Here is a 20200-nt window from a genome sequence, read left to right on the forward strand (position 1 = left end):
CTTAAGGCCTTTGCAGCACATATTAGTCCCTCTGCCTGGAATACGTGGCCCTGAAATTTTCACTCACTGGCTCCTTCGTGTGATTTGGGTCTCAATTAAAACATCACCTTATCAAAGGTGATTTCCTTTGATGGTGATTTCACTTACTCTAGAACAGCCCTCTGAGCCAGTGTCTATCATATCACATCACCCTAATTTGGTGTTTTCATATCACCTAAATGCCTGACGTTATCCTGTTTTCTAATTTGCTTACTTTGTTTGTTGTCACTACTATATTAGCTCCAAGAGAACAAAGAACTTGTCTGTCCTGTTCATTACAGAATCTCTAGGGCCCAGCACAACACCTACAGAGCCACTTAACATAATTGAGTAAGTAAATTACTTTAACCAGAATTTTCTCAAACCATAAGCTCTAGTCTCTGACCTAGAGTATATTCATATAAATTTGGGGCAGGATACTGTTTGTAAAGTTTTATGAATAAGATGAAACTGTGCACTTTCCATTGGTATGATAATTAGTTACTTTGGGTTACACAATTCAGTCTGGAAGTAGAAGCTAAGCTTGGCACTTTCCTGGTTTTACAACTGTGAGAACTGAAGTCAGAAAGTAAAATGTAAGTATTAATAAACATTTAATAATGAAAAAAATTAATGAAAAAACTATATGTCAAAAAAATCCACGGAACAGTTTAAATCTCAAGGTACATACAGGACTATTAACAACTGTCATAAACAGCATGTAATCAAGAAACATTTGTTTAATGGATCATAAGATCTTGATTACATAAGTATAGTTCAGTAGATGTAAAGCAGAACCTATATTTTGTTTTAATGCAATACATTTTTGTTTAACTTTTTATATTAGATTCACAGTCTTCATATTTAGCCTTGTAAGCAAAGCCTTTACTTTCCTAGTGAAGTAAATTCTCAATATAGCTCTTTGTTGCATTTTACCGGTTGTATGTATTATCTCCACAGGAGACAATGATCTCAGGTAAAAAAATTTGATCAGCATTTTCCCACTTTACAGAGATGCAACATATGGAAGTGAAAATATCAGCAGCAGAAATCATCTATAGACTGCTCAATTATGTTTCTATTCCTGTAGGTACATGAAAATAGCAAGCATCACTATCAAGATGTGGGGGAAAAAAAAATCGGGCTGTCAGCTTAATAGAAATTATGCAGGTTTAAATTCTATGCTGTACAATGTCCATTATCTATCTATAGTAGCTCCTTTCTAATGCTCTAAGGCTTTTTAAATCATTAAGAAAGAAAAATGTTTAATCCCCTTTTCCATAAATCCAAGTTGTTATCAATACTTTGGACAGGAAGCAAGCATATTCAGCTTTTTTACATTGCTTTTTCAAATGTATCATCTCAAATGGAAAGTAGGGGTCAGTAATAGCCACATTCTAGTATATCATCAATCTGTCACTGGAATTCAGTTCCATGTCCAGAGAATAAATGACAGTAGAATACTGAAGAATGGATTAAGTCCAGCTGATACAGAGTTACCATGAATGAAGTAATGAGAAAAAAGAACTATGATAACAACATACAGAATATCCAATACATTTGTTTCAAAATCACAGTATAGCAGGTAACAGTAAGAAGCAATAATGCTAACAGACTAATCTAAAACTAAAAAGATCAGAACCAAGTTACATAATGAAGTGATGTTATTAATAGATATTTTAGATAGTACTATAGTAAAAGGGATGTCTAAATCTGTATTACTGATGTTTAGATACAGGTCTACTATTAACAAAGTAATACAATAAAACGTAATAAAAATATCACAGATGCTAACTTCTCTTTACTGAACATGTAACCTTGGACAAATCACTAATCTTCCTGGATGGGTTTCCTCATTTGCAAAAATGAAGGTAATAATGCTGCCTTCAATAATTATATCTCTTAACATTACAGTGAGGGCTCAACAAGACAATGAATATGAAAGAATCTTACAAAGTCTAAAACCCTACAAAAATAGTAGCTATATTGTGGGGAAGGAAAAGCTAAATTTACCTTTATATGTTCTAAAACAGCAGTGGCAACATTTGTATGGAGATCAATAAGTCTTTTTTTTTCAAGGAGTTCTGGCAAAGAACTACAAGTATCAAAAAATTGAAAATTAACCATTAAATTCTCTAAGGAAATGACATAAATTTTAATAAAACACACACCTGGTTGCTTCCTCTGAGGATACTTGGAACAGTAAAACAGGGACAAAATTACATGTTAAACTATCAACTGAACTTAATCTCCAGGCTTGAACACATACAGTATTTACCACTTTAATACAGTTGAAATGCTTCTTATTTTAAAATAACCTGCCTCCCAAATATCATTATTCTACCATTTAACTTTCTGATTCCAAAATTTGGAGGTTTAGAATAAAATCAGATTAATGTGAAATTTCTAAAACACGAAACTCTCTCTCCTTGATGGCATTTAAAGTATGAAAAAGATACCGCTTAAACTTTAGCTAATAAAGTAATAGCAGCAATGATAAAATTAACAATAACTCACCTTACTTTATCAGCGATACTATCTCGGTGGCAAAATTACCCCCATTATACAATTCTAACTAGTAAAAGGAACAAATGATCTGCTATATGAAAAGGAGGGAACTTAAATCAGCTTGAACATATTAAAAACACAATTTAGTTCTTTAGTCTAAAGGTATATGCTATTACTATTATTTCCTATCATGAAAAATATTAATCAATTTTTTAACCTCCAAAATAAATTCTTATCAACAGAAAGATTTCAAAGAGGATAAACTGCCTACTTACCTAACGGCTGATGTTAACTTAGCAGTATTGTCAGACAGCATACTTATGGCTCCTTCATCTTCCCCTTCTAGTCCCTGGAAGGAAAAAATGGTCCCAGTAACTACTCAGAAATCCCAAGCCCAAGCATGAAAATCAATATATTCCTAAGATCACTGATAAACAGTATGATTCTGGTCACCCAGGATAATAATTCTTCCCTTCTAAGGAGCAAGCATCTGCATTTTTGACAGTTATAGAAAAGTTCTAGTCACCACCAATCTAATGAATGGTTGGATGACTAAAAAAAGGACCAGCTGGCATTTTCAGATAAAGAAATAGGCCCAGAGACTTCCCTGGTGGCACAGTGGTTAAGAATCCACCTGCCTATGCAGGGGACACGGGTTCAAGCCCTGGTCCAGGAAGATCCCACATGCCGCGGAGCAACTAAGCCCATGCGCCACAACTACTGAGCCTGCGCTCTAGAGCCCGCGAGCCACAACTACTGAACCCACGTGCCATGACTACTGAAGCCCATGTGCCTAGAGCCTGTGTTCCATAACAAGAGAAGCCACCACAATGAGAAGCCCGTGCGCCGCAACAGAGTAGTCCCTGCTCGCCATAACTAGAGAAAGCCCATGCACAGCCAAAAATAAATAAATTTATTAAAAAAAAGAAAAGAGAAGTAGGCCCAGAGACTTGCCACAGGTCACACAGTAATTAACAGTACAGCTGAAATTTGAAGCTAGATCAAAAATATAGTAAAATGAGCAGCACCGGAACATATATCTCTAAAATATACTCACATTATATATTTTTTCAAATCATAAATTCATATTATTTTTTTTAAAGAGTCCACTCTTCTCCTTAGAACTTAGATTTCTTTTTAAAAAAGATCTTTTATGTAAGTTGGGAATATATTTTTTTGTTATTAAAGCAATGAATGGCCTTGAATTTTTGTAAGGAAAAAAAGTTAACCTCTTTCCCCCTCCAGATGTCCTTCTGCTTCCCTATATTTCCAAGAAAGTAAACAGAATCTTACCATAATGCTTTTAAGTCGTTTAACCTCATCTTCCTGTGCTCTGTAAGACTCTAGTTCTTGCTGAACTGATTCTGCAACTTCTGGGAATGGACTGAAACAGTATTGCACAAGAGGAACTATAAGTATGAGATTAGAAGATTGATTTTTGTGTGAATTTTGAAATATATACAATGAGGATTTATTATTATTTCAAATGTATTCATTTAAATTTGAATGTATATTATATATAACACAGGCAGAAAACATTTAGGATAAATACTACTATATATCCTTGTGATATCTATTTACATTGTAAATACTATTTCTTTAAAATGCATAATACTTATATATATAAACAAATTTAAATTTTATTTCTATTCTTTTCATTAACTGTATCATTTTCTCTTCACCTATACATTATTAGAAAAAATAAAAAGATATTTAAGTGACTGAAAAACAAAGTAAGAGAAACCACAGTATATCAAACATCAATTAAATATTACCAGGCAAATTAACATATAGTGTCAAAGGGTCCATGTAACTACAAAGATGTACTAAAAAATATTACATGCTGTGAAAAAAACTGTAACTGTGAAAAAAATCTTTTAATTCTGTAAATTCAATATCTAGACCACCATTGGTAAAAATAGAACATGGGCCCAGTTTTTGTTTGTTTGTTTGTTTTGTTTTTATTAATTTTTACTGGAGTATAGTTGCTTTACAATGTTGTGTTAGTTTCTGCTGCATAATAAAGTGAATCAGCTATATGTATACAAATATCCCCATATCCCTTCCCTCTTGCATCTCCCTCCCACCCTCCCTATCCCACCCCTCTAGGTGGTCACAAAGCACCGAGCTGATCTCCCTGTGCTATAACATGAGTATTTTTCATCTACAGCCTTAGGGGAGGCCAGCTTCTTCTCCTTTAAGAAAGAAAGGGTCACGTCCCCCTTCCTCCACGCTGACACTTGATAACACTTCACTAATGATCAGCACAGAAATGACAAAAGCTCCTGAAAGGATTTTGAGAAACACAGTCCAGTTTTACATGACAACTGCAGGCCCTAACGGAGGTCCAGCAGAGTCTATGTTGTCAGAAAACAGCAGTGAGCAGGTAAAATGTGCTGGTTGAACTAAATGATCCTTAAAATCTCTAGTGTGTTTAGGTCTCAGGGCTAACAGACGATAATAACTGCTTGTATTTATTGAGTGCTGACTGTATGACAAACACTATGCTAAGAATCTGTCTCTATTGTCTCATTTAATTCTGACCACAGTCTTGGTGGGGTACATATACACTACTGCCAGCTAAGACCAGGGACTTTAGAATCTGCCAGAACTGGTTTTTATACCTGGTTTTACCAATGAAAGCTGGATGATTTGGGGCAAGTTACTTTACATTATGTCAATCTTCACAACAACCTGAAATAGGACAATAGGTAGAAGTATCATCCCACATTTCACTGATGAGGAAAATGAAGCTCAGAGAGATTTAAGTAGCTTGTTTAACTCTATGCTGTCTCCCAGCATCTGTGCCCACATTGCTATTGTAGCATGACATTCAGAGTGAGGGCTATTCCTACCTAACAAACAAAAAATTAAAGTTCTTACTATTCAACTGACCTCTTAAGTTGTTCCTAAACATATGGTCTAAAGAAAATATTCAAAATTTCCATATATGAATAAAGAAATTGTTTTCTTAAGCTTTTGTTTTTCTATTAGGGAATGTGAAATTTAAAATTAACTTTAAAATATCCTGCATCCTCTATAAATAATGTAAATTCTTATACTTTACCATTCTAAAAGGAAATGTAGACTATATATAGGATTCTAAAGAGAAGAAAATAATTTAAAATACCCAAAATTGCATTAGTCAGAGAGAGAAAGATAGTGACTTTTCATTGCAGAGAAACTACAATTCTTTGTTATAGCAATGTGATTTTCCAGTGTTTAAAAAAAAAGGTTATAAATAAAAAAAGATAAAGCATACAAAAAAACCAATTGTATTGAACCAAGTCTATATCCTACTTCTCTTTAAACATAAATGAGACCAAAAAGAACAGCCATATCAGGGAGATATACATATATATATACAGACAGATAGATACAGTAACTGTTGAAATAGTCCAGATTACAATAAATAACATTGTATTTCCATAATTGTTGATGAGCAACATTCTTTTTCTCTCAGAGGAATGATTTTTTTGTTTGTTTTTTAGAATGATTCCTCTAGCCATAATGACCACTAGATAACTTTTATAGCAGTTACTAAGCTCATGAAGTACCTCAACTTTAAGGGGTCATAGCAACACATGGATCTGCATATCTACCTATAATAAATCACATGGCAAATTGTTAAAATTTTTTTACCTATTATTTCTAATGTACTTTGAATAAATCTTGTTTTCAGGCTTAGGTATTTTCTCCACAGATATCTAAAATTGGGTTTGTATGAAGGCAAACATGGAACAAAAAAGGAAAATCACACTTTCATGTTTCCCTATCACAAAAACCAATTTTAATGAAAGGTAGAAATGGTGCTGCAGAGGGTCAATGGGGATAGAAATGAAATTGAGAAAGACTATCTGTAAAATCTATAAAATCATATGGTGTGAACTTATTGAAAAGGGAAGTGGCTCCCACAAAACAACTAACAAAAGCAACATAAGAACTAGGAAATTAAACAATAAAGACAGAGCTCCATAGACTATTTAATTACAGGTCTTATTCATGGTGTAGATGAACCACTGTGACCTGTTTTGGTTTTTTTTTTAAAAACCCATTAAGTCATATGACATCTGCATATCTTTTTAGGGGGTGAATCTTTTACTTATTGTTTTTCTTATTTACCTTCCTTTATGTTTCTGCCAAAATTTATCAACTGGAGTTAAATCATAAGACTTCTTGTTTTTTCTCTTTGGTCTAGCACCAGCTGGGGAATTCTCCACTCCTGAAGACTCTTCCAAATTAACTCTGTTCAAATGGAAATCCTAGGAAAAAGTAATTCTGTTTTAAATAACAGTTTTCTGAATTTAAGAACATTGCCTACAATAAGAAATATAACACAGATTCTTACTGCCTTTTCTACTATTTCCAAGGACAAAATACAGATCTGAAACTAAAAGACCTCCTTCCAATGTTTCGTTACATAAAGGTACCTTTAATTGTTTATGTATTTTAATTTAGTAGTAGATACATATGATTACAATTTCAGAAAGCCCATAAAACCATGTTTAGGTTCTTGTGTATCCTTCTAGAAAAATATTTTTGTATATGTCAGCAAACATATCCTTTAAATTTTAAAGAATGGGATTACATTATACATACTTTGTACTTTAATCTTCTCATTTAATAATGTATCAATATTTTGAGCTCTTCCTGTATTTGAATATGCATATCTACCTCATTTTTATCATGTCTACATAGTAGACAAATATTTGGCTACATTTATTTGACCACGTCTCTTGATGCTTAATTGTTTCCAGTAACAAACATAACCTTAAATGTAATTTTTAAACTCTTAGAGAGTCTTAACAGTCTGACCTGTTACTTGATGGATTGCATTAAAAAAAAAATTACAACAGAAGCTACAATAATAACAGCACTCCCTTTCAAATAAATGCTAAGAGCCAGTCATACTAATAGCTGCTAAGCTTTTCTGCGTAGACATAATTTTACTCACGTGAGGCTTGATTTTTTTTGCCCTTTCCCAAAAAACAAACATACAAAAAAACAAAAGTGAGCTATCTTTTCTATTCTTTCTCCCTCCTTGCATTAGACTTGTGGGTTCCTTTATGTAATAGCAGTATTTTATGGTTCAACTCTACTCTGAAGAATAGTGAGCTAGAGATAAAATATGGATATCAATAAGCAAATGAATGATGAGCAAAAGAAATTATATGGAGAAATTATCTAGCATGACTGTGATACAATCATCTTCGTTCAAAGATATAAGTTCTTAATGATTAAACTTCTAGGTCTTAGCAAATTAAATGTACCGAATATAATTTAATTTCCTCTTGACAGGAAAAGGTCATTAATACTGAGATTGGATCCTTAGACCATACCCTGTAACTTTCTCAAGTAAATCCTTTACAATAGCTTACTTCCTTGTCATTTTCCCCCATGACATAAAAAAAAAGAGTGCAAAATATACAGATGTCTAACTGCCAGTAGAGTAACAAGCCTCTTGACAAAGAAGAGTGTACTATATTGTATTTCAACCTGTCAGTATTATGTCTTTCCTATGGGCTCCTTATATTATCATAGGATAAACATAACATAATATAACCCTATTTAATCCCTTTTCCCATCCCATACCTTAACCTCACCTTGGCACAGCAATCATCCATATAGGAAGAAAGTACAATAAACAGGTGTTAACAGCTACATCTGAGAAGAACCTTTGTTTTTAAAAGTTATCTAACAAAACAAAGATACCGAAGAAAAGAAACATTTTTAAATAGTTAAGCTTTATTAACTAGAATTTCTAGTGAAGTACTATTTCCGTGGTGATGACACACAGCTCATTCAAAACACAAGTAACTTGTTAGCAAAATTACTGCTCTAAAAATAGGACAGCATGTTAATACCTAAGTATTGATGGAATACTTAAAACACAAAATGATAAAGGAATCAAAGATGTTAAGAGTTTTCAGAAATAACATAATAGCATCAAGAAACGTTCCCCTTGTTTGCACTAATAGCCAGGCAAATAAGGAAAAATAATTTCAGTCTTGAAAATTGGGAAATCAGAACATTCTGTGCTGTACTCAATCATGTTAAAGGAACTGAAGACATGGGTATAGAAGACAACAGAATTAGTTTTCACATGGTAAAGTCTAATCTATTTCCACTAATATTCACACTTTCCTGACTTAGAAAACTGGACAATGGTGTGCCAAATCACCAGATATAAGTAAATCCCACTGGGAAAACATGGGTAAGTCTTCAGCAGTCTTGTTTTCCTTCCATGAGTTAAAGCAGACCAGGGGAGGCAGACAGAGCTAATATTAACAAAGTTACATTTGGGTAATATAGGTTAACACCTATTTATGCAGAGCTAAGATTTATATTCACATGAGAAAAAAAGCCAAACAAAGTAAAAGTAACGTTTATTTTGGCAAGGAATTGCGCCAAATCTAATTAAGTCTCTAGGTCGATCAGTTTATAGGAAATACTGGAAAAAGAGAAATAATGTCAAATTGTACCCCACAAAGATACAATCAACCAAATGCAGAAATGTCATATATCTTTAAGAAAACGAGTTCTTCTAAAATGTTTTTCTAATAACCTTTTAAAAGTATATATTAACTTGGAAATGACTTCCTTTTCTCTTCTTGAGTGGCAAGAACAAAATAAACTTTACTAAAGTCCTTATGTAATTAGTACAGATTCTGATTTAATATTTTAAATAATGAGAGTCAGTAGCAGAGGGCCAAAGGCACAAACAAGTGCACCTAAGATTCAAAAAAACAAAGGCCAACTAAAGGACAAGACACGGCAATGAAATAATGTCCACCCTTTGTCTAAAACTACTCATTGCAGTTGAACAATCAAATCCACAGCCCCTGCAACCAAGACACAACAAAAAGGAATCACGACTTTCTAATTACTAATTTTGCTTCTTATATCCTGAGAAAAGGAAAGGGACACTGCAAAGTTTTTCATCAGAAGAGTGTATCTGCCATGTTAAAGGACAACAATCACCTTTCTGACACACAGAGAGGCTGTGTGAATTTTCACAGCAGTTTCCAGGGCCTGATATATAAATATTATCAATGTTCTGGATTTTCAGGCAAAGATGTTTAATATAAAAAGCAAGCTCCAATTTCAAGTTAAACTTGAAACTCCCATCTACAACTTTTACTCCATCTTGTGGAGGTGGAGGGTATAACTATTAAGAATTTTGAAAGCTCGGAAGAAACCTCAAAAGCTGCAGTTTTAACAATCAACAAAAAATGGCTTGCTTACAGTTGGTTATGATATCTCAGTTGTAGTTTTTTCACATCTAGAAAGTGTATTAAAATTAATGAACAGGATTAACTCAATATAAGCTGTGTAGGTTGTTATAACCAATTTTCTCAGAGACTATTTTCACAAGACCTAAATATTTTAAAAATAATGTTACTGAGAAAAGACGGCTTAAAGGGTAATATGGAATCTGAGAACCTCGCCTAAGAAAGTTAACTAGAGATGTGCATTGCTCTATTATTTATAACAAAAAATAAAAAAAACAATAACCCAAATGTCCACAGGAATCCACTATTGTAACCTCCATGCAAGCAGGGATCATGTCTCCTTTGTTTACCTTGTATCCCAGTGACCAGCAGTGCCTGGTACAGCGGAGGCACTTAATAAATATTTGTTGAATTGAATTCCTTGGAAACACATGGTTTCCAACTTTTTATTCTGGGAAGTGAAGAAGATTAGAACAAAGCCCCCCAAACCCCTACCATATACTTTTACTGTCTTGTATTTTTAAAATAATATTTTAACTTCAAATAGTAGAAAATAAAAATTAGTATCTCTCATAAGGATACAAGGTCAGTTGTAAAAACTCATTTCATATTCCTTATTATTCTCATTTCACTGTGCAATAGTAAAACCCTCAAAATCAGTATTAGCCTTGTCTAGTTTTGGGGAATGTCTGCCATAACCTGTGTTTCCCAATTTCTCTTCTGACAATGGGGACTCAGCATATTCCTTTACATTGCAATTACCTGTACACACATCTTATCGCCTGCACTCAAAGCATCATGTACTTTAATTTCCTCTAGGAACTCTTCAAGTTTAGGAATTAGAAAGGATCCCGGTATCTCGATGTGCTATATGGCCTCCACACACCACTGGCAGGAGTGAAGAGGTGACCCCGATCTGTATGCTCTTACCCAACAGGCAGGGACCCACCAACCAAATCTAATTTGAGACTATCAAAACTAACTCATCATGCCACCCCTTTTCAGATTCCATCTCTCTTTCTTACTGGATTCCTGAAACCATTCTGCCTACCCTCTGGAACTCGTACTCAGCAAAATCTCCTATTCTGAACATCTACTCTCAACTTCCACTGAACACTTTCTTGCTCTAGTTGAACACCAACTGGCTATCTCCTGTAGCCTTCTCAGACCACAACCTCTTTATTATTTTTTTTTTTACACACATCTCAAACCACTGGACCCAGGATTGGGCTAGGTGTCTTCCTTGTTACTCCCAGACTCTTCACTTGTCCTCTTCCCTAAAACAACTCCAGCTTTGAAACTCCCATCATCAGCCTATAACCATAATTCTTAATCAGAGACAATTTTACCCCTCTCTACCCCATGGGAATATTTGACAATGAAGACATTTTGGTTGTCCAGAACTAAGGGTTGCTACTGGTATCTAGAGTAGAGGTCAGGGATGCTGCTAAGCATCCTACAATACACAGGACAGCCCCCTACAGCAAAGAATTATCAGGCCCAAAATGTCAATAATGCCAAGGTTGAGAAATCCTGGTCTGTAGTCATCCTGGTCACTAATGCCTCATACAGACCTGCAGGACACTCTTATCTCCACAACCAACTCTTCTCTTTTGATCATTCCCCAATAGGGAATACACAAACATGCTGTACTTTCTCTCATTTAAAATTCTTTTTTTGATTTCACATCCCCTTCCAGCAGTCACCCCTTATCTCAGCTCTCCTATACAGCAAAACTCTTTCAAGGTTTGTCTATATTCTCTCACCTATGCCACTTCTTCCAATCTATCTTATACCTACTTCAGTGTTTAACCCCTATACTACAGAAGCCACTTTTTTTAACATCTTTATTAGAGTACAATTGCTTTACAATGGTGTGTCAGTTTCTGCTTTATAACAAAGTGAATCAATTATACATATACATATGCCCCCATATCTCTTCCCTGTTGCATCTCCCTCTCTCCCACTCTCCCTATCCCACCCCTCCAGGTGGTCACAAAGCACGGAGCTGATCTCCCTGTGCTATGAGGCTGCTTCCCACTAGCTATCTATTTTACGTTTGGTAGTGTATATGTGTCCATGCCACTGTCTCACTTTGTCCCAGCTTACCCTTCCCCCTCCCCATATCCTCAAGTCCATTCTCTAGTAGGTCTGCGTCTTTATTCCCATACTGCCCCTCGGTTCTTCTGACCATTTTTTCTTTTTTTTTTTTAGATTCCATATATATGTGTTAGCCTACGGTATTTGTTTTTCTCTTTCTGACTTACTCTGTATGACAGTCTCTAGGTCCATCCACCTCACTACAAATAACTCAGTTTTGTTCCTTTCTATGGCTGAGTAATATTCCATTATATATATATGCCACATCTTCTTTATCCATTCATCTGCTGATGGACACTTAGGCTGCTTCCATGTCCTGGCTATTGTAATAGAGCTGCAATGAACATTTTGGTACATGACTCTTTCTGAATTATGGTTTTCTCAGGGTATATGCCCAATAGTGGGATTGCTGGGTCCTATGGTAGTTCCATATTTAGTTTTTTAAGGAACCTCCAACTGTTCTCCATAGTGGCTGTATCAATTTACATTCCCACAAACAGTGCAAGAGGGTTCCCTTTTCTCCACACCCTCTCCAGCATTTATTGTTTGTAGATTTTTTCATGATGGCCATTCTGACCGGTGTGAGATAATATCTCATTGTAGTTTTGATTTGCATTTCTCTAATGATTAATGATTTTGAGCATTCTTTCATGTGTTTGCTGGCAATCCGTATATCTTCTTTGGAGAAATGTCTATTTAGGTCTTCTACCCATTTTTGGATTGGGTTGTTTGTTTTTTTGATATTGAGCTGCATGACTTGCTTGTATGTTTTGGAAATTAATCCTTTGTCAGTTGCTTCATTTGCAAATATTTTCTCCCATTCTGAGGGCTGTCTTTTCGGCTTGTTTATGGTTTCCTTTACTGTGCAAAAGCTTTAAAGTTTCATTAGGTCCCATTTGTTTATTTTTGTTTTTATTTCCATTTATCTAGGAGGTGGGTCAAAAAGGATCTTGCTGTGATTTATGTCATAGAGTGTTCTGCCTATGTTTTCCTCTAAGAGTTTGATGGTGCCTGGTCTTACATTTAGGTTTTTAATCCATTTTGAGTTTATTTTTGTGTATGGTGTTAGGGAGGGTTCTAATTTCATTCTTTTACATGTAGCTGTCCAGTTTTCCCAGCACCACTTATTGAAGAGGCTGTCTTTTCTCCACTGTATATTCTTGCCTCCTTTATCAAAGATAAGGTGACCATATGTGCGTGGGTTTATCTCTGTGCTTTCTATCCTGTTCCATTGATCTATATTTCTGTTTTTGTGCCAGTACCATACTCTCTTGATTACTGTAGCTTTGTAGTATAATCTGAAGTCAGGGAGCCTGATTCCTCCAGCTCCATTTTTCGTTCTCAAGATTGCTTTGGCTATTCGGGGTCTTTTGTGTTTCCATACAAATTGTGAAATTTTTTGTTCTAGTTCTGTGAAAATTGCCAGTGGTAGTTTGACAGGGATTGCATTGAATCTGTAGATTGCTTTGGGGAGTAGAGTCATTTTCACAATGTTGATTCTTCCAACCCAAGAACGTGGTATATCTCTCTATCTATTTGTATCATCTTTAATTTCTTTCATCAGTGTCTCATAGTTTTCTGCATACAGGTCTTTTGTCACCTTAGGGGGGTTTATTCCTAGATATTTTATTCTTTTTGTTGCAACGGTAAATGGGAGTGTTTTCTTAATTTCACTTTCAGATTTTTCATCATTAGTGTGTAGGAATGCAAGAGATTTCTGTGCATTAATTTTATATCCTGCTACTTTACCAAATTCATTGATTAGCTCTAGCAGTTTTCTGGTAGCATCTTTAGGATTCTCTATGTATAGTATCATGTCATCTGCAAATAGTGACAGCTTTACTTCTTCTTTTCCAATTTGGATTGCTTTTATTTCTTTTTCTTCTCTGATTGCTATGGCTAAAACTTCCAAAACTATGTTGAATAATAGTGGTGAGAGTGGGCAGCCTTGGCTTGTTCCTCATCTTAGTGGAATTGGTTTCAGTTTTTCACCATTGAGGACGATGTTGGCTGTGGGTTTGTCATATATGGCCTTTATTATGTTGAGGAAAGTTCCCTCTATGCCTACTTTCTGGAGGGTTTTTATCATAAATAGGTGTTGAATTTTGTCGAAAGCATTCTCTGCATCTATTGAGATGATAATATGATTTTTCTCTTTCAATTTGTTAATATGGTGTATCCCGTTGATTGATTTGCATATATCGAAGAATCCTTGCATTCCTGGGATAAACCCCACTTGATCATGGTGTATGATCCTTTTAATGTGCAGTTGGATTCTGTTTGCTAGTATTTTGTTGAGGATTTTTGCTTCTATGTTCATCAGTGATATTGGCCTGTAGTTTTCTTTCTTTGTGACATCTTTGTCTGGTTTTGGTATCGGAGTGATCAGAATCCACTCTTACGAAATTCACTAATAACCGTGACACTGCCACATGCAGTGGTGACTTCTTAGTCCTCAGCATTTGTACAAGTTAATTACTGCCTCCTGTTTGAAACATTTAATTCACTGGCTTCCAAAACAACACAGATCTAGTTCTCATACCTCACTGGCTGCTACTTCCTATATTATATTGTTCATTCCTACTCACTACCTCAATATCTAAATGGTGAAATTCCTCAGAGATCAGTTCTCAGACCTCTTCTCTCTTCTATCTATACTCACTCCCTTGGTGATCTCATCTTACCTCTTGGCTTTAAATACCATCTATATATGAACTACTTCTAAATTTATTTCTCTAGACTAGATGTTTCTCCTTAACTCCAGGCTCATATATCTAACTATCTAATGATATCTATACTTGAATATATTAATGGGCATCTCACATTTAACACGTCCAAAACTCAACCTCTGGTTTTCCCCCGAAAACTGCTTCTCCCACGTCTTTCCCATCTCAATAAAGAACATCCGTCCATTTGCAAAGGCCAAAACTTTGGAGTCTTCTTTGGCTTCTCTCTCTTACATCTCACATCCAATTCATCAGTCAATCCTATACCCTACATTCAATAGATTATCACAACCCTCACCATTTCCATCCTCGTGTAAAACACCATCATCTCTTGCTAAGATAACTGCAACTCCTAACTGGTCTCCTTGACTCTTCCTATGCCCCCAAAGAGTCTTTTTCAATACAGTAGCTAGGATGATACTCTTAAAATGTGTATCAGATGTCATTCCTTTACTCAAAACTATGTGAGGCTCTCTGCTTCCCTCAAATTAAAAATCAATATCCTTACAGTGGCCTTTAATGTCCTATGCTACGTTGCATCCCGTGTTCTATTTAACTTCATCTCCTGCTACTTTTCCCTGCCTTACTTGCTCTGTCCACTTTGGCTGCCTTGCCATCTTTTAAACATATCAGGCATCCTTCTGCCTGGAATGCTATTCTCCCAAATAGCTACATAATTCACTACCTTCTCTCCATTAGATCTTTCTCAAATGTCTCTTTTTCAGTGAGGTCTTCCCTATTTTAAAACTGCAATCCTGTTCACCATTACTTACTTTACTTTTCTCCAGAGTATTTTTCACTTTACGAAATATTACATATTTTATTTTATTTATTGCCTGTCTCTCCTACTAGAATGTAAGATACAGGAAGAAAGGAATATTTTCATTGACTTTATTTATTGCTAAAACCAGGGTCTAGAATGTTCTGTCAAAGAGTAGGCACTCCAATAGTGGTTCTTCAGCCTCTATTGACCTATGAAAACTACTTTCCATGTTCTGTTACTCAGGGTTGGACCCATTGTCCCTTTGATTCTTCTCACTCTCCAGTGTCCCTTTGATTCTTCTCACTCTCTCTACTGAATCAGAGTTGACTACTATCATTGACACTTATCTTCGAGTCCAGAATCACAAAGGACTCTCGGATAGAGAAGTGTGCAGAACTGCCAATTTCCATCAGTAATCCTAAAATCTGATTTATTAAAAGATACTTTACAGTTAGAGTCTGTGTTTTAAAGAAATAAACCATTAAATCAAAACCATCTATTGCATGTCTTTCATTTCCTTTCTGTATGACATTTCAGGCAATCTTTGCAATAATGATGCTATTATATACTATAATCCCTAGAGGCTTGGGCTAAGATTTAGTAAATTAGAGTGCTGGTCTTGGCAAAGCCAGTAATTTAGTTTCATATCCTTTAACTTCTGTGTCTCAATTTTTCTATCTTACAAATGGGGACTATTCTGGCCCTTTTACATAGTGTCTTATAGAAATTATTTGTATACATCTTTTCTTTCCATTGCCTTTGAAGATTGGGGCTGTTTTTATTTATCTGTGTATATCACATGCTATTTACAATGTTTAGTAGATCAATATATGCATAGATAAAACAGATTTTAGTTTTAAGCATGAAATTACCTATGTGGAATTACTTCAAAAAACATATGATGTAATATAAAAAATACTATTTATTTTTACCATAAAATGAGGCTTAACAGATTCCCAGGAAAAAAAGGAGAAATTACATCTTTTCTCCCCAAGTAGAACAAATTTATTTACTTACTCAGTATGAAAAATTAAAAAAAAAACCAGCCACTCATTTTCCTCCATTCTTTTGTTCCCCATCATTCCAACAATACTACTGATTTATCCTGTAATTTAAAGACCATAAATTTGGAACTTTAAACCTCAAGGCTTCACTATTCTCCAGCACCCACAATCTAGTGATACCAAATTCCATCACCTTTTTTGTTTCTATTTCTCAGCTCCATCCTTCTCATCTGTATTTCTGTAGCCATGATGTTAATTTTAAATTAAGACCATTGAATGTTACTACATTTTAACAAAAAGTGGTATATTTAGCCTCTTACCAGTACATCATGCACCAAGGCTTGATATGTCCAAGTATGGTGTAAAGGAGTTGCCAAATCTATGTTTCTGTCAACAAGGACTAATAAAGGCCTTTGGAAGCTGTAAATATATTAAAAAAAAAGTTATGTAACTCTTAACACCTGTGTATACATCTACATTCTTCTACTACTTTCAGTATATGTCATTTTCATATGAACAATAAGTATACTAATATTGATATTCCATAATACTTTGCTTTCTAAAAAATTTTCTAGTACAATCAAGTAAAGCAATGCTTTGTACTACCTAGAGCCTGTGTATGATGCCAGATTATACGTCTTACTTAGGGAACTTTCTTAAAGGAAAAAATCTACACAAATACTTCTACGGAATAATTTTTTTTTTTTTTTTTTTAGCGGTACGTGGGCCTCTCACTGTTGTGGCCTCTCCTCTTGCAGAGCACAGGCTCCAGACGCGCAGGCTCAGCGGCTGTGGCTCACGGGCCTAGTCGCTCCGCGGCATGTGGGATCTTCCTGGACTGGGGCACGAACCCGTGTCCCCTGCATCAGCAGGCGGACTCTCAACCACTGCACCACCAGGGAAGCCCTACAGAATAATTTTTATAGTTATCAAAGTAAGAATAAGTTGCTTTTGCTCAGATTTATATTTTACATTTTTGAATAAAAGGAAAAAAAGAAAACCCATTGCCAGGTTCAGGGAAAACAATTACAGAGAGTAGGATCTTACAAATTTATACAAATGTTCAATCGTTTCATAAATTACAAATTCCAATTTTTTCCTGAAAACACAAATTCGAAAAAGCAGACTCAAGAGAAGAGGCTCACAAAACCCTATCCCATTATAATATATGAAACCAAAACATTATACTACAACAGTAACTAATTATATAATTACTCACTTACCAGACATGTCATATATTGTTTAACTCCATCACTATCATTTAGATATGAAATAAACTACATTTAAAGCAAATTGAGGTACAAAGTCATCTGGTTACCATGTGTCTCCAAAAGGCATAGAGATTTCACTTTAGAGGCACTACTGTATCAAGAGTACACGTCAATTTTCAATAGGCATTGCTACCTGATTTTATTTACTATATGTATTTTCTCCTGAAAGACCTCTGACAATTTCAGTAACTCATTACACCCTACTGGGTGTAAGACAGTGAACTCCCAACTGCATTAATTATAAGACTTGGCGATAAAAAGGTAGGAGTGGCACGCTTACCACCACCTACCATCGTTCATTATTCCAGAGCTAGGTGGAAGGTAGGGAGGATAGCCTACGGCAGGGTTTCTTAACTCAGCACTACTGACATCTGTGGCTGGATAATTTCTTATTATGGGAAGTTGTCCTGTGAAGTGTAGGATGTGTAGCAGCATCCCATAATGCACCCCATTAGATTCCAGTAGCAACTACCCAGTTGTGACAACTGACATGTCTCTAGACATTACCAAATTCTCGTTGAGAATCATTAGCCTACAACTGGATTCAAATACATTTAACAATAAATAGTCTGACAAGGCTGCTGACCCCTAATTCAAATAATTTAGAAATGCATACAACAAACTAAAAGTAAGACAACTATATTATGATCATGTGAATACACTAAAAAAAAATTTATCTAAATAAAACAGTGCCTTTATATTGGTTTCTAAGGCCTATACAAGAGCACAATAAAAAAGGAACTGTTCAGTAAGGTATGACATAGTGGTTGCTTCTGTTGAAAAAAAAAATCAGATGAGAATTTGATATCTCTGCTCTACTTAATAAGAAATATCATTATTTAGAAGAATATTTAGACCAGCGATGAAATTGCAAAACAGTTTAAAGTAACATGGGAGGTGAAACAGTTGAACGAACAATTGAAACACAATGTTAGTATCAACTGCAAATTATAGGAATAGTATATAAAACTGTAAGAGCCATCAAATTGACTTAAAATGAAGTCTATGAAAGGTTACCATAAGAGTATAATTCCTGGAAGGCCGTTATACTGAGTATCAGTTTATTTTCACAGGCTTTATTTATTAATTCACCTAAAACTAGGGATAATAATTAATTTTCCAAAATACTGCCTATTCCCCTTGAAATAATTTTCAGCCATTGGTGTGGGTTTCTTTACTTCCTCACCCCAATACTGTCCATTATTATTATTATTATTTGTGTGTGTGTGTGTGTGTGTGTGTGTGGTATGCGGGCCTCTCACTGTTGTGGCCTCTCCCATTGTGGAGCACAGGCTCTGGACGTGCAGGCTCAGCGGCCATGGCTCACGGGCCCAGCCACTCCGTGGCATGTGGGATCTTCCCGGACCGGGGCATGAACCCGCGTCCCCTGCATCGGCAGGTGGACTCTCAACCACTGCACCACCAGGGAAGCCTTGTCCATTATTTTTAATAAACAAAAGTTAAATATACTACAATGGACAGTTTTTTAAAAAAAATTTCTATTCAATAATAATTGAGCAGTCAGTAACTTTGGCATTATCTATTTATACTAGACATGGTAAAAAAGACAAAAATACTTTGCCGGTATTTTAATGTAAAAATGGAAACCAGTTAATAGACAGGTAGAAATAGACATAGGCATCACAAGTTATTCAACTTACTTTTTTTCATTACCAAGAGGCTTAATGATAATTAAAAGGAAGTGGCTTCTTACTGCAAAAGCCGTATAAACAGGGCTTCCCTGGTGGCGCAGTGGTTGAGAGTCCACCTGCTGATGCAGAGGCCGGTTCGTGCCTCGGTCTGGGAAGATCCCACATGCCGCGGAGCGGCTGGGCCCGTGAGCCATGGCCGCTGAGCCTGCGCATCCAGAGTCTGTGCTCCGCAACGGGAGAGGCCACAACAGTGAGAGGCCCGCGTACCGCAAAAAAAAAAAAAAAAAAAAGCCATATAAACAGAAAAATTTATCCTACAGATGATAAAAATGAAAAACAAAAAATTCTAACAAAAGAAGGTAAATTAAATAAAATATTCCATTTGTATTTTTAAGAACGATTTGAATCAAAACCCTGATCTAGACTTTCCAGTATAAGGGTATTCTATCAGACAAGGAAAAACAACCCAAAAAACTCTACAAATGTTTCATTTTCAAGCATATAAGGTGTATTAACTAACATAATACCTGAACTGGCCAGCTCCAAGTGTGTCACCTGTAAAAAGACTGTTTCTTGCATCTCTCAGATTTTCCCGAAGTTTCTTATCTAGTTTCTGAAAAATGAAATTTTACATTAACTCTTTAAAAAAATATTTAATTTTATTGAAGCATAGTTGATTTACAATGCTGTGTTAGTTTCAGGTGTACAGCAAAGTGATTCATTTATACATATACATATATTCATCTTTTTTTAGATTCTTTTCTTATATAGGTTATCACAGAATATTGAGTAGAGTTCCCTGTGCTACATTAACTCTTGAAGAACAGTTTCAGACAACTTTGCATAGGGTAATACACATTGTATTCTTAATTTTGGAACTAAGAAATTTAGAATTCCTTTACAAAACAGCAATTCTCACATTTTAG

At 35.3% G+C, this 20200-nt stretch overlaps 1 protein-coding gene across 2 annotated transcripts in view; it reads right to left on the reverse strand.

Moving 5' to 3' along the window:
- Positions 1-20200, reverse strand: part of SCFD1 (sec1 family domain containing 1) — a 134221-nt gene that overhangs the window by 70484 nt on the left and 43537 nt on the right. The window contains exons 9-14 of one of the 2 annotated variants that reach the window (XM_079912934.1): positions 19802-19887; positions 16672-16771; positions 6649-6788; positions 3820-3910; positions 2802-2875; positions 2032-2113 (exon numbers count right to left, since the gene is read on the reverse strand). In XM_079912934.1, coding sequence (XP_079769060.1) covers positions 2032-2113; positions 2802-2875; positions 3820-3910; positions 6649-6788; positions 16672-16771; positions 19802-19887 — 573 coding nt within the window. The remainder of the gene's footprint in view (positions 1-2031; positions 2114-2801; positions 2876-3819; positions 3911-6648; positions 6789-16671; positions 16772-19801; positions 19888-20200) is intronic. The other variant, XR_013827085.1, reaches the window with a different exon arrangement.

Source organism: Stenella coeruleoalba (genome assembly GCF_951394435.1).
Source record: "Stenella coeruleoalba genome assembly, chromosome: 2".
NCBI classification, from domain to species: domain Eukaryota; kingdom Metazoa; phylum Chordata; class Mammalia; order Artiodactyla; family Delphinidae; genus Stenella; species Stenella coeruleoalba.